The sequence below is a fragment of the Actinia tenebrosa genome, unplaced genomic scaffold (genome assembly GCF_029948245.1).
Source record: "Actinia tenebrosa isolate PJP-AT-01 unplaced genomic scaffold, QUT_ActTen_1.0 PGA_scaffold1__47_contigs__length_23844297, whole genome shotgun sequence".
In the NCBI taxonomy this organism is placed as follows: Eukaryota; Metazoa; Cnidaria; class Anthozoa; order Actiniaria; family Actiniidae; genus Actinia; species Actinia tenebrosa.
The window spans coordinates 1565416-1580552 of record NW_028292578.1 but is presented as its reverse complement, the minus strand read 5'-3'; the positions used below and the strand labels follow the sequence as shown (position 1 = coordinate 1580552).

Genomic DNA, 15137 nt, shown 5'->3' with positions numbered 1-15137 from the left:
AAGGAATCAAATATTCTTGACAGTACACCTGCAATTTATACAGATTTAAGTAAAAAAATTGTTCAAGGGAATAAAAGGTCCTAGTTTGTAGCCCAGGGAGAATGCTTCAAAAAACTACAAGGAAGTTCCTGGCTTCTTTCCCTTGTATGTGTGCTTCTCACAACTTTTATCTGCAAGAATTTTAATCAGAAGTTCAAGGAAGTAAATTTTCTGAAACAGTTTATCATATTCCATTTTGGAGGATTAATAATGGTAGTACATGAATAACTTAAGGAGGAAAGCTTAATCCTGGTGCTTTTTACCTGCATGTTGATGGTTAAAAACAAAACCTTATTGTGAACAATCTTTAGAGGAAAAATTGAAAACACTGTACTACTATCTGCATGAATTCACTAACAGTGATATATCAAAGACACTTCTTTTTCTAGTTGCTAACAATTGTGTCATGTATGGCTAAATAATTCAATGATGTTCTACAGACTGTCAGACACAAATGTACCTTTGCAATCTGTTAGAACTTTATAAAATTGAAAAACAACCTTGGATGACATTTTCACAACATTTTTAAATATGTACAAATCAACAGAAACTTTTTAAAACTTTTTTTTAAACGAGGCACTAAAAATTTATAAACTAAAAATTATTACAAGATGCTGTCTAGCCACTACTCTACCTCCCCCTCCCCAAAGGAAATACTTTACTTCCCAGCAAAGGAGGGGTGGGATGAGTAGGTGCTCTGATCATGCTGCTACGCACTCACTGACGTGATGAGAATATATGATAAATAATTTTTTTTTTTTTAAGGGAATACTTTTATAAAAATATATACTTGCGATTTGTTCATCCAGCTTGGTGTAAGGAATAAACTAATTACTATCAGAACCTACAATACTTTATTAAGTCTTATAATATGAGAAATAAATTCTAGTTTTGAATATAATGTTATTATGGTAATTTTTGCTTGATCTGTTAACTCCTTTAAAATGTTACTGTGCATATACCCCAACTGGGAACACTAGATAAACTAGTATCATTAACCAATCATAGTGCGACATTTAATTCAATATTTTTAGCCAGCCAATCAGAAAGCGCATCGATATAATAGGTTGCTGCTATCAATAAACGTCACTTCCAGTAATAGCTGTGTTTTTTATGGCTTGTAGATTCTTGGAGTTGTTTAATTTGATCTCTTGTTTTCTGGTTTCATGTTTTAGAAATAGTCAAATACAATAGTTTGAGGACTTATTTTGACATGTTTTGACTTAACATCCGCTAGTTGCCCCCCAGTCAACTGCTTGTTCACCCCCAGTGAACTCCAAAAAGTCACATGATTGACAGTAAACAATAAGAGCATGGGAACAAGATAATTTGATTGGCTAATGCCGTTATCAGTTCAATCTCTGTCTATATTAAACTGTTATCTGATTGGTCAGTTTTGTATTTAAAGTGCCCCTAATGCCTGATTACAGACCAATTTAGAACAAATTCTCACATTGTCTTAAACATGTTTTTCCAATTTTTTTCCGTTTCAAACGAATTCCTGCTTCTTTACGACACGAAAACGTTGGCCAAATTCTCGTGTCCACTCACTCTTGAAATTTCAGTACCGCGTTTGAGGACCCTGAAAAATTACGTCATCGGGGTGATACACCAATTTTTTTGTGGGTCAAGAGTGCTGTTTTTAAAAGTTTTAAGAAAGAAAAAATGCCAAAATATTGAGCTTTCACTTATTGTACGAGTGAATCCAACTTGGAAGAATGCGCAAGTCTTATATGAAAAGGCGCGTTTTCAAAACTCATTTAAAAATCAGGAATGCATTTAATTTCAAAACATTTTTGGATTTTCGCATTTTCATGAATATATCTTCAACTTACATAAGGTCTGTGATTAGGCATTAGGGGCACTTTAAGTAGTCCCGGTTAGTGTGTCCACACAGTAAAGCCAGCTAGAAACTTGTTAGTGTTTCAAGTGCCCCAAGACTTGCAGGATATTATCTGATGGTTGAGCTCCAGAAAGAGTATATGATTTCTGCTTGTCTCTGAAGATGAAATACGGAACACCTGATATCCTCAAGCTTGTTTTAGCATTAGCATCTGCTGATAATATAACATCTGTGTCCTTGTCGGATTTAAGGTATTTTTCAGCACCTTCAAGATGGAGCTTGTGTGCAGCTTCTACAAGGGTATCAATTTCACTAATGTTCCTTCCTTCTTCATAAATCATGCTGAATAGCAAATCTTTTGCTGCATTCTGACCCTTCGGACCTTGTTGTTCCCCTGTCAAATGTATTAGTCGATGGCCATGTAAAGTGTTGGGCCATGTCTGCCAATTTTTAAACTCCAGGCCAATCTTTTTACCTGATTTCCTCAATGACTGGGTCCATCCATCTCCACCCCATCGTCTGATATTATAATCCATGTAATTTTCTCCATGTTTTGCAGTATTTTTATCAATGATGTAAGGATGCCAATGTACAGTAGCTGAAAGCCCAGGATTATCTGTCAGGTATTTGCTGATGGCATTGTCAAGGTTACGCTTACCTACATAACACCAAGGGCAGGCAAGGTCTGAATACACATCTACAGTTATACCAGTCTGTGAAAATTAATTGATAAATAGCCAATATTCAACAATTTTGTTTTTTTTGCAAAGGTAAGGTTAGCCTGCGTCACATCCGGAATTCTCTTCGTAAATACGAAGAAAATTCTGGATGTGACACAGGCTAAGGTAAGGTGAACATTAGGGAACTGTTTACCAAGTTGCAAGTATTAAAGTGGCAAGGTAAATATCTCCCCATATTTACTGAGCCTGAGGGGAATTAGTGTCTTTTGCAGCCATTCTTAGTGTTGTTCTGAAAATCTCATCCCCCCCCCCCCCCCCAACTCCAGTGGGGAGGGAAGCATTTGGACTGACTAAAAACCGCTGCAAAGGAGACTAGAGGTGAATAACTTTAGAATTGAATATCAGAGAAAAGAAAACATTTCGGGGTAAAAAACATTTTATTATTACTTTTGCTCTGGCTAACTGTGGGAAAGCTCATAATCACTGCTAGAGCAGTGAGTATTTAGCAATTATTTGCCAAAGGGGAAGTGAATATCAGGGAATATTTACCGAGACGCGAGTCTTCAAGTGAATATTCTCCATATTCAATGAGCCTGAGGCGAATAATTGTTTTGGCATATACCAACTTGTTTACAGAGTAACTTATTTTTATATACAATAATTCAATAAAAACAAACAAACAGAAACTTTAGTTTGCCTAACAAATTCACGCAAAACTTTTAGCAAAACTTTTAGGCCATACTTCGTTGCCTTTTTAGTATTGATAAGAATGGCATTTACTTTCATTTTTTCAATTTCCTCATCGGAAATTGTAGCAAAACGACTGCCGGCAGATGCCATTTTGTTGCCCACTCAATATTCCGAGATTCAGAGGTGAATATTGTACAATATTCACCTCCAATTAACCAAAGAGCACGCCATTCTTAGGAAGTACACAAGTTGGTATATGCTAATGTCTAATAATCACTGGTTGCTTGACAAATCCCAGCCCTCGAAGCCTCAATTAAAATACTAATATAAATATAAATATAAAATTGATACTAATATTAATATAAAACTATACTAATAAGTCTTATAAGCTATTTTTGGGGTGCATGTGATGTAATACCTGTCATTTTGGTTGACTTTGACAAAAGCTTTGTTCCTGGAGCTTGGTGTCTTTTATCATGTCAACCAACATGGCGGCTGTGATTTGTTCTTGACGCACGCCACCAATAGGCCGAAATTAAGTCTAATATATAAATATTTCTTTCTTTTTGTCTAAACTTATATAAAATCTAAAAAATATTTAAGCTTAATTATCAATAATTGTTGAACGTTTTCATTATTATATGACAAATATATATATATGTTTAAACCCATGGGAAAATCGATGTCAATATCCTAAATGTAGACAGTCACTGTTCGGCAAAGACAAAAGCTTAGAATGAAGTGCAACGTGGAAAATATCCACAATACACCAACTCACTACATCAGCTTTAAATGTTAAGTTATTATATCTTACCATGGCGCTAAATATTCACGCGCTTGATGTTGTTTTTCACATTTTCTATACCATTTGTATCAACATCGATAAGCCTTCGTAACCAATCGATAATGAATCGTTTTACATTAATTTATTCGCTATAAGCTTGAGGTGGTTATCGTCGTAAATATAATTTTTTAAAAACCACCTTTAAAAAATATATGTACTTTAAGGCAATGTTATCGTCTTTCATAATACAATCGAACGGGAAAATTAGGTAAAAAATTATTGTAGCGTTTTACTACGTGACGCGCAAATCACTGAAAAATACTGTTAATAAAGTGGGCTGCCTGTGGTTGCTTTCCCGCCATTTTTTCCAATCAAGTGATGACAGTTTCTCCAATAACAAACTTAAATTCTAGTAAAAAATCCTTATTTTTAAATATCCTATCACAATTTGGCTTGAAGATTTGTATACTTCCATATGATGTCTGGACCGCCTTTGTTTTTAAAAAACATTTGCATTTTAAAGACAAAGAGTTGACCTTTTGGTCATGTTTACTACACATCGCAGGACAACTTTTAAAACAACGACGTAATATTACTTATCCAGGAAGTAAAAACAGCAGTTGGAGATAACAGGGGGTTTGGAGAAATCTAGAAAATTAAATAATTGAGAGAAATATCAGAGAGAGAGAGCACAAAGTCAATGGTTTCTTGGTGGAAAGACTTATTTCGAAGGTGAATTCCTTGACAATTGTTTAATTTAAGCTTATTACCATATAGCGCTGTTATAAGTTAATGCCTTGTACTACTTTAGAATCATAAAAGCCGTAAAATCAAAGTTAATTGCCCTTAAAATTACCTTGTTCAAACGCAATTTAGGTGCCTTGATGGTTAGATGGAAGATGTTATTTTTGTTGGAATAAAAATAATAATAAGCTTATGTTTGTAATAAGCTTATATTGAAGACAGATCGAATGACAGTTCAGTTCCTTTGCAGTCCAAGAAAAGCTACTGAAAATAAAATTCTAAAGCTTTGTGCTTTGAACACCTCATAAAGTAAAGCCTTACAGGCCATGTGAATGCGTTTTAATGGTATTTTTTACATAAATGTGTAAATTTAGTGTCATATTAAAAAGTCAGAGTTATTAAATTGCGATAAAACTTGAATGTAACTTTCCGAATTTACCTCTCTCTTAAGATCATTCATGTTCTTCTAAACCAAGAAAGTTTAGTTTAGTCGCCATGGAGTATGTTTTTAAATGTTTTTTTAATGTCTCTTGTTTATTTGTTCTTTTGTCTTTGAAAAACTGAAAAACATCCTGACGATTGATTCAAAATTCGAAAACTAATAAAGTTCTTCTCCCTAATTGTTACGTTTTTCTTTTGTTTAAAGGTAACGTGATGTTTTGTCCTGGTGCACGAAAAACAACTTTTTTTCTACTTTTTGCAGGTGAGTTTGCAATTTGTATAAACATAGCTACGTGTTATTAAACTCAAAAGTTATTACAATTACAAATTTTGAATAGTATTTTGTTTCAATTCAGACAGTCAAGTAGGCATGACTGTGAAGATGTCAGAATAATATAAATTATCATTATATATTATATATGATCATTATTATTATAAATGATAAGAGAACAGTCAAAATATTCATCACCTGGGGCTTATAGTGAGGTTGCTTAATGCAAAGATTGTTACAATATAGAAGAAAGCACCAAAATTGCTACAGAGTTCCCTTATGTCATTTGAAACAAACACATGAGGGGTGCCGGTGATTTCCATATCAGGGTGGCAAATGTGTCTTGGATTGAGAGGACTGGGTCATATGTGCATGTGACAAATTGACCTTAAGCTACCTCGCTATCAGAGGATTTAGGGGGATCGCATGGTTTTTAGACAACTGGAGGGGGATCATCTATATATTGACAACTATATATTGCCACCTTCCTCCCTTCTGCCCCATTCCTCCCTTCTGCCCTTCCCTCCTCTCCCTTCTCTGCTCTCCCCTCCCTCTCCCCCTCCCCCACCCACCACATACTCCTCTCAAATACCTAATTTTCCTTTTTCTATTTCTTTTCTTTCCAGTTTTGTTTTGTACTGCAGCAAGTACCCAACAACTTAATAAACCTTTCATAATATTTTCTAACACTGTGGATATCCGTCGCATTAATCTTGACGGCACAGGATATCAATACCTCGTCAGAGGACTTTCAAATGTCGTTGGCTTAGACTTTGATATCAAGACAAGAACAATTTATTGGTCAGATATCAAAGCTAAAAAGATCCAAAGAGTCCATATTGATCAAGGTCTAAGTCCTAAGAATATAGAAGACTTTGTTACATCAGATCTGGGAGTGCCTGAAGACCTAGCTCTTGACTGGTTGGGTAGAAAACTATATTGGACTGACACAGGAAGGGCTACTATCAATGTTATTAAGCTGGATGGTACCGAACGCAGGGCACTTATAGCTCTACCTGAGGAAAAACCTAGAGCTTTGGTGGTTGATCCAGTTGATAATAGACTATACTGGACAGACTGGGGGAATGATGCTAAAATATCTAGAGCACAAATGAGTGATGGTAGTCATAAAGAAGTGTTGGTCAGCTCAAATCTTGTTTGGCCAAATGGTTTGACGATTGATTATAAGGATAAAGTCCTGTTCTGGGCAGATGCGAATACTGATAAAATAGAAAAGTCTACATTGAGTGGTCAAAAAAGACACACCATCATCGATGGAAGGAAAGTATATCACCCATACTCCTTGACACAGTTCAAAGACAGGCTGTATTGGACAGATTGGCATCAACATACCATTGAACATTGTGATAAGAGTACAGGACAGGATAGAGTTAGTATAAGTGGTGGAATGAGTAGACCATCAGCATTACACATTTATCACCCTGAAAGACAACCAGGGACAGGTTTGTACTTGATTATTGCTATGGCATATTTAAATATTTTCTCTGCAGAATTAATTAGCTTGGAGCAGTATAAATAGACCCCTTGCATGTGAAAAAAATATGATCCATAGTCACACTTTCCCATAATCACACAGAACTACCTTCTTCCATTCTCATCCATTACATAGCCTGCGTAGCGGCCCAAATTGGGGGAGGGGGAGGGGAAGGGGTGGAACCTTCAAATTTCCCTGCTAGCAGAGTCTCTCCTCTTTCTCTCCCTTCTTTTAGGCGGGGAGGAAGGAGACGATGTAGAGCGTTTCCTTTGATACACCGCCGTCCACAATCATGGACGAACGAAACCAGTTTTAAAACCGATTTTCAACTGGGTACATGTAGTGCGCATGAGCAAATGTAACATACCGTGGCGCCAAACGTTGTTTGACGAGAGCGGCTGTCAAAATCATGACAGCGTTGCCAAATTACGCCACGCAGGCGCGACAAGTATAACGTCCTACATCGGCCGAGTCTTTATTTCTCACTCCGCCAAAACAAAAGGAAAATAGGCTCTGCTAGCAGGGAATTCGAAGGTTCCACCTCTCTTTATACTGTGTTTCAGATCCCAACCAGTGTCTCGTTAATAATGGCGGATGTAGTCACAAGTGTCAAGATATGATTGGTGGATACAGGTGTCTTTGCCGACAAGGATTTGAACTAGGAGTTGATCTACAGAATTGTCAAGGTTAGTTGAAACAAGTCAAACAATTTTTTACTTTGAAGGAAGTAACAATCGCAAACAACAAGCATCAGAATCGTAATATTGATCCATACCTCTTCCTAACTTAACCGGAAAGAGAATGAGATAGGGGATGCGACAGATAGACACTTCGGCACTCTCTGAAACCCGGGGAATCTAGGTACTTTCCTCCTCTTTCGTTGCCTTCCCAACTACACCCCCTGGTTCTCGTAGGATGAGACATAATTGGTCAGGATGATTTTGACTTGTGTTTTTCCTATTATTTCAGACATCAACGAATGTAGTTATAACCGCGGTGGCTGTTCTCAAGTCTGCGTCAACACCATCGGTTCATACAACTGTTCCTGTCTTGGTGGATATACTTTGAATCCTGACGAAAAAACTTGTAATGGTGAGAAACCAGTGAAGATAAAAGCGCGCACATTTTGCATAATTCATAATTCTGATTTTGGCCTTCGGTCCAGCATTAAAATCTTATAGATGCCCTGCTTTTTAAAGTGCCCGTGAAATTCCCCATACCTCCTGGCAAGCTGTTCGATGCGCGCTAGATCACCGGTCTCCGCGCGTTAATTCCCCGCGCGTAAATTCCCCGCCCGGTCACGGTATCGGGGGGCATAACATTCAAGCGATAACAAAAAATTGTTGCGCAAAAAGATGCGTGAAGACGTATGGAGCTTATAATTTATTGTATTTTTCTTTCTTGGCTTCAGATGCAGACGAATGCAGGATCAATAATGGTGGCTGTCAATTCAAATGTACAAATACAGAATCATCCTACGTCTGTTCGTGTCGGTCAGGTTACACTGTGTCAGCTGACAAGCACACGTGTGTTGATATTGATGAATGTAGTCATAGCAACCACACCTGTCCTGGTAAGGGGGGAAATCAAGACTCTCTAATAGTCCTTCGCTGCGCTTTGCAATATTTGATATAATTTATGCTTTGTCCAAGCTCCGAGCGGCAGATTAGTACCTAGTTTCCCATTTGTTTTTCTTTCAAGGGCGATAGACCTCTTTAGGCTTGGGCGTAATGTTTTCCCGATTCAGACCACGTGTCATTCCTTTGAGAATAAGATACCCAGCCGTTAAACAAAAAAAAAAAAAACACTCTAGGAAATGACAAAGGTCTGAAATGGGCAAAACTTTATGCCCAAACCAAAGAGGTATAATCCGTTGACAGTGATTTGTGGCGTTTGCCTTGCCGCGGATTCACCCATGAAATCTGAGTCATGAAATCTGCTCCATTGATTGTCCGTCTGCATCTACACAACCTTTTCATCTACTATCATCAATAGACCATTTTCGAGTTCCTAAGTAGCGCTGTGTTTTTTGATTACAGAATCAATTACTCAGGGTTAGCCTCGAATCAGTGTCTAAATATTCACTAATACCAACGGTACAGTAAAGAATGCACAACTTCCACAATATAAACCCTTTAAATTCCACAGACCTTCTCTGGAACACAAATCGAAGCTAACCCTGAGCAACAGAGAACTTGAAATTATGAAATTGCACGAATCTATGAAATGGGAAGCCATTGTTTTTCTTTTCCTATCAGAATACTGTGAGAACACCGTGGGATCCTACAGATGTGTCTGTTCATCAGGACTGGTTTATAATCCTATCACTAACACCTGTGACGACATCAACGAGTGTCTGAATAACTCTCTCAATACCTGTCACCAGACATGTATTAACATCCTTGGCTCGTTTCACTGTGACTGCAGTACTGGTTACCTCTTGTCCAATGACAGAAAGAGTTGCTATGACGTAGACGAGTGCAACCAATCACGTGACGCCTGTCAAAACATTTGTGCATGAATACCCAGGGGTCTTACATGTGTGCTTGTAAACCAGGCTACCAGCTTGCAACTAACCGGGAACGGTGTGACACAATAAGCTGCGGGAATCCCGCGAGTCCTCAAGGGATCGTCGTAACGTGTGATGGAACAGTTGAGCAATATAGGTATGTTAGCGTTGTATTGAAGAATACAAAAATGGCATCTTATTAATGATAGTCCCCTTCACAGTTCCTTGCGCCATCTTGAAAGGTAGCTGTGCCTTTGCATCGAAGCGAGACAAACGGTGAGCTAGCAATAATATATAGAGATGTGAATAATCGTCCAAAGTGTTAAAAAAGGTCTTTATCATTGCAAGCTCACCATTGATCTCGCTTTGATGCAAAGGTACGGCTACCTTTCAAGATGGCGCAGGGAGTTGTGAAGGGCACTTGTATATATCTAATAAATTTGTACTGCGGTCCCTCGCAGTACACGATACTATATCCAAAAGTTGATAAAAATTGAATATTTTTTTCAAATATCAGATACAACCATTCCTGTACATTAACATGTACTAAAGGTTATCTCATTGGTCCGAACACCATCATCTGTCAATCATCTGGAGTATGGACTGTTATAAGGGCTCAGTGTGTACCTCAAATCCCTGGCCGTAACAGCCCTCCTCATTCTATCATCCTCTCCTCGCACTTCATCCCCGAAAACACAGCAATAAACGAAATCATAGGTCGACTGACTACCATCGACAGCGATGAAGACCAGACCTTTACTTACTCCATGGTAGAAGGCGCTCATGGTTTGTTTGGAGTCGATAATTCTCGTGGGTCTCTTGTGGTAGCTGGGTATTTGGACTACGAGAGGAAATCCCGGTATGATATCCGAGTTATGAGCACCGACAGTGGAACACCCCCGTTATCGTATACACAGAATCTGACGGTGCACGTACTGGACGTCAATGAAGCCCCGAGTAAGTATATAGGGTTGGTTACCCAGACTGCTCTTGGCCAAGCCTTTTGTTACCCAGACCCCTATTGAAAAAGACCTTAGGAAAAAGAAAAAAGGCCTGTGAGAAATGTTAGTCAGTTTACACTAGAGAAAAACGTTTGCGCATGCGTACCTTTTAAAGAGTTTTCTAAGAATTTCAAAAAGTTTAAGTAAGAGAATAAATGTTCGTTTTCTCCGTGAGACCAAGATACTGTATTGATAAAGACAATGAGAAAGAATGAGTCTCAAGTTTCAAGCGTTGACACCAGGTTTTGGCATTTTGTTAAGTCCATTTGTCAGGCATGTTTGAAAGTCACATTTACATATTTTTACAATAGCACGAAGATGTTTCGACTAACTTGCATACGGACTAAGAGCATGCGTAGACGGCTTTCACTCGTGTCAATCGATTTAGTAATAACCAATAGAGTCTTTGCACCATCACGTGATGGCAGCCATGACAGGAGGCGGGAACAATTGAATCTAGTCTAATCTGATTTACATGAGAAAGAATTCAGTTTTCCAGCTGAGAACTACTCTATTGTTGTGCCTCCTGTCATGACCGCCATCATGTGATGGTGCAAAGCCTCTATATCTTATTTTTTCAAATTCTAGGTCCACCAATCATTGACCGGTTGAGTGTGTACGAAAATGTATCGATTGGTTATACCGTAGGAGTAATTAATTCATCGGATGCTGATGTGGATAGTCACCTGACCTTCTCGTTACTCACTGATGCACAAGGTTTGTTTCGAATCAATTGCAACACCCTTCTGGTTAATGGTCGTTTAGATTATGAAAGACAGTCAGAGTACATAGTTACAATTCAAGTTCGCGACAATGGGTTTCCGAGCTTATCTGCCACGTCGACGTATAACATTACAGTACTAGACTCAAATGAACCTCCTAAAGGGGTCATTTTACACGGGGGCTGGATTAAGGAGTATGTAAATGGCCCCGAAGGAACACAAAATGGATCCTTTGTTGGAAACCTGTCAACCATTGACGAAGATGCATTTGATAGTCATTACTATGAAGTCATTGAGCCTATTCCTTCTCCCTTCGCTGTCGTCGGATCTTCGTTGGTTGTTGCTAACGCTGGTCTCTTAGACTATGAAAGCCAGAACCAAATACCTGTGAACATTCTTTCCACAGATAAGGGAGGGGCAACCGTCACATCCAGAATTGTAGTTCGTTTGTCAGACGTTAACGAAAGACCAACAGCCATTCTTCTATCAGCGGCTACTTTCACTGAGCATGCGCAAATAGGTACTGTCATTGGCACGCTGAGCGCACGTGACCCAGACCGACTGGGTAACCACACCTTTATCATCCTGACGTCAAACCCAGGAAACTCCTTCCGGGTCATTGGCGACCAGCTTGTTTTGAATAAAGACATTGACTTTGAAACTACCCATCATCCTCTCCGTGTTGTTCTTCGGGTGACGGACAATGGGGGATTGAGTCATGATGAAGAGTTCAATGTCACTATTCTCGATAAGAATGAACCGCCTCAAGCAATAAAACTCACAGCATACGCCTCTTGCTCAGCAGGAGGACAAGTCTGTGTCCCTGAGAACAAAATCATTGGTTATCACATCGCTCGTATCAGCGTTCAAGATCCAGATAGAGGAGACGTACCTTCTTGTGAAGTCGTTAGCGGAGACTTGATCGGTGTTAATAAAGGAATATTAGTAACGAAAGGCAAGATAAACTATGAAGCACTTGCTCCTACACATAACATAAGTGTAGGGTTACAGTGTAGGGATAGAGGTGGACTAAGTATTGAGGAGGCTTTTAATGTTACTGTTACAGACGCCAATGACCCTCCGTCGAACGTCTACATATCTCATTACATTATCAGCTCCAATGCACCTGTTGGAAGTCTTGTTGGTACGTTATATATAGAGGATGAAGATTCTGGGGATTCTCACACTTGCTACTTACTCAACAGTGATCGCAGCCCTTTTGAGATTCATGGGCTTCAAGTGCGCACACGCGAAGTTCTAACCAACGCCACGCATGCGCGCCAGCTTATTCAAGTTTGGTGCCAGGATTCCAATGTGGCTGGGTCTCCGAAGGATATCTACATCGACGTCAAAAACATCGACATGTCAGGAGTCATCAACATAACCCTGGACTCAAATAAGATCGCTGAAAATAAACCCGCGGGCTCATTGGTCGGTCACGTGTTTGCTTGGTCACATGACCCGGCCGAGTCTTTCTCGTTCCAGTTAGATATAAATGATGATTCTGCATTCGCACTGACCAGAGGTAACAGTGATCTTGTGACGACTAGGAGCTTGGACTACGAAAAGCGAGCGAACTACACGGTTGTCATTCGTGTCTATGGCAACAGCGGAAAAACAAACTTTGAAAAGTTTATTATTGAGGCAAGTATGGAATTAATAATGTAGGCATTTAATTAACTGGCATTCGTGGCTTTTTTACGCAGTACTTTAGTTTCCTTATTCAATCGTTGTATTCGACAAACCCAAACAGTCCCCACTAGTAACCACTGGTCAAGGGTTTTCTCCGGGTTCTCCGGTTTCCTCCCTCCGTAAAAAGCATCATGTGAGTTGAGTGTTGTATGTTGTAACTATAGAATATAGTGTTAATGCGTGTGGAGGGAACGTCACGGAAGAGCCCCGAACGGGGAGTGATGGGTGTAAAATATAATTCAATATAATTATTATCAGTTTGTTTTGTCATTTTGTCGTCGCAGATCATCGATGTTTACGAACCTCCAGACCACCTTGTTCTCCATCATAATTCTGTAAGTGAAAATATCGCTGGGGCGTTAGTCGGTATTGTAACCCTAAAGGACTCGTTCACCATGAACCATGCTGTGATAGTCAGCCTTGTTTCAGACCCTACCGATGCCTTCCAGGTCAGTAATAGTAATAGTAAAGATTAGTATATGTAATAGGACTCCATGCTAAGAAATAATTGGACGAGAAAGATTCCGAGGACTGACAAAATTGGACGAGGCCGGAGGAATTTTTCGAGTCTAATTATTTCTTGATTGGAGAGCATAAAATCCCATTACCTATTAATTATATAGCTGGCTAACTAATCCCATATAAGCAAGACCTGTCCAATTAAGAAAATAATTGGACAGTTACCTATATGGGATTAATGAGAAGCGGTATAATTAGAGATATAATTTTATAGTTTCGCGCGCTGTGATTGGTCGAGCGACGAGTGATTATGAGATGAGGTTTGACAAAGTCAACCACAGCGGCAGTGATAGCAAAACGTTTTTCTTTTTATCCTGAATTTTGTCTTTCTCTGATATTCAAGTTTACATTATGCTAAAAAAAATTATTCACCTCAGGCGGAGTGAATATGGTGAACAATATTCAACAATTATTCGCCGAGGGCGAAGTGATTATCAGGGAATATTTACCTAGACGTAAGTAATTTTGTCTTTTCTCTGATATTCAAGTTTACATTATGCTAAAAAAATTATTCACCTAAGGCGGAGTGAATATGGTGAACAATATTCAACAATTATTCGCCGAGGGCGAAGTGATTATCAGGGAATATTTACCTAGACGTAAGTCTTCGAGCGGCGAGGTAAATATTCACCGATATTCACTGAGCCTGAGGTGAATATAATAGTTTTAGTATTTTCAACACAAGTGAATTTGATAAATAACGGAGAAAAAGTTTTTTCCCCAATTCTATTTATCTCTGCAAGCGGCACACATCAACAAACAAGCGTGCGCCTTCACTGTCATATTCACCTGTAGGTGAATATAACAGCATAAGACGTAAATTGTGACCAATAAGCTTGCCGGATTTGTTGTATTTACTTGTTTAAAAATACTAGAGTACAAACACTATAAGTGGCGTAACATGAATAGCACTAAATACTGCTAAATTATGCTAATCCTATTGTTTTCTATTGTTTAATTAGCACTATTTACTACTAATAGTGCAAAGTGTTGCACACTTTAGTGTTTGTACTCTAATAACCTATATTTGCTTAATTTTTAAATACGACCCCGTAGACCGGTGTCGTTAGTGTATTACCTTGCTTGATTCTCGCATACCGATGATTTGGCCGAACAAGAGATGTCACACGAGTATATCGGAAATATTTATTGTGTTCATAATGTGAGATTTATTTTCGTCCAGATAAAGCCATCTGTAGCTCCCTACACATGGAAAATCACAAACTAAAACACCGCTGGATTATGAAAAGGCTCAAGCCACGTGATAACTCTCAACATCCGGGATACCAGAACCAATTCATCCACCAACCAATCATTAATCATCTACGTCACGAACGTCAACGAAGCACCGACAGCAATAGAATCAATGGTACTCGCGCTTTTGAGAATTCAATTCCTGGGACGCTGGTTGGCTCTATCAAAGTCGAAGACCCGGATTGAAGCCGTTGTTGCTCAGCGGGTTAGCTGTGAATTACCGTAATAATGATGACTAGGGTCGGTTGTCGGTTGAGATACGTGGAATGGACTCAAAACATAGTGTGGGGAAGTCCCGGGTGTTGGACTATGAGGACGCTTTGGGGCCGAAGTGTTTGATCGGACGTTGAATTGCCAGGATCAAGATGAAGAAGCTATATAAACAGTGTACTCATTAATATGTGGAATGTAAACGAACCACGACGGGATATACTCAATAAGTGACGGATTGGG

The 15137-nt window shown here is 38.9% G+C and overlaps 2 protein-coding genes across 2 annotated transcripts; one reads left to right on the top strand and one right to left on the bottom strand.

The window, feature by feature from the left end:
- Positions 1-380: 380 nt before the first annotated feature.
- Positions 381-4141, bottom strand: LOC116308363 (uncharacterized). Its single transcript, XM_031718771.2, has 2 exons — positions 4067-4141; positions 381-2595 (listed from the first exon to the last, which is right to left on the bottom strand). Exons 1-2 carry the CDS (start codon positions 4067-4069, stop codon positions 1957-1959), a joined length of 642 nt encoding a protein of 213 aa, XP_031574631.2. The 5' UTR covers positions 4070-4141; the 3' UTR covers positions 381-1956.
- Positions 4142-4613: 472 nt separating this feature from the next.
- LOC116308389 (protocadherin Fat 4) lies at positions 4614-14658 on the top strand. The gene is given in 12 exon segments (XM_031718801.2): positions 4614-4768; positions 5427-5483; positions 6119-6955; positions 7551-7673; positions 7957-8079; positions 8399-8560; positions 9246-9491; positions 9494-9653; positions 10014-10453; positions 11086-12863; positions 13196-13360; positions 14614-14658. Coding segments are annotated over 11 exon segments (4128 nt in total). The 5' UTR covers positions 4614-4768; positions 5427-5434.
- Positions 14659-15137: the final 479 nt, after the last annotated feature.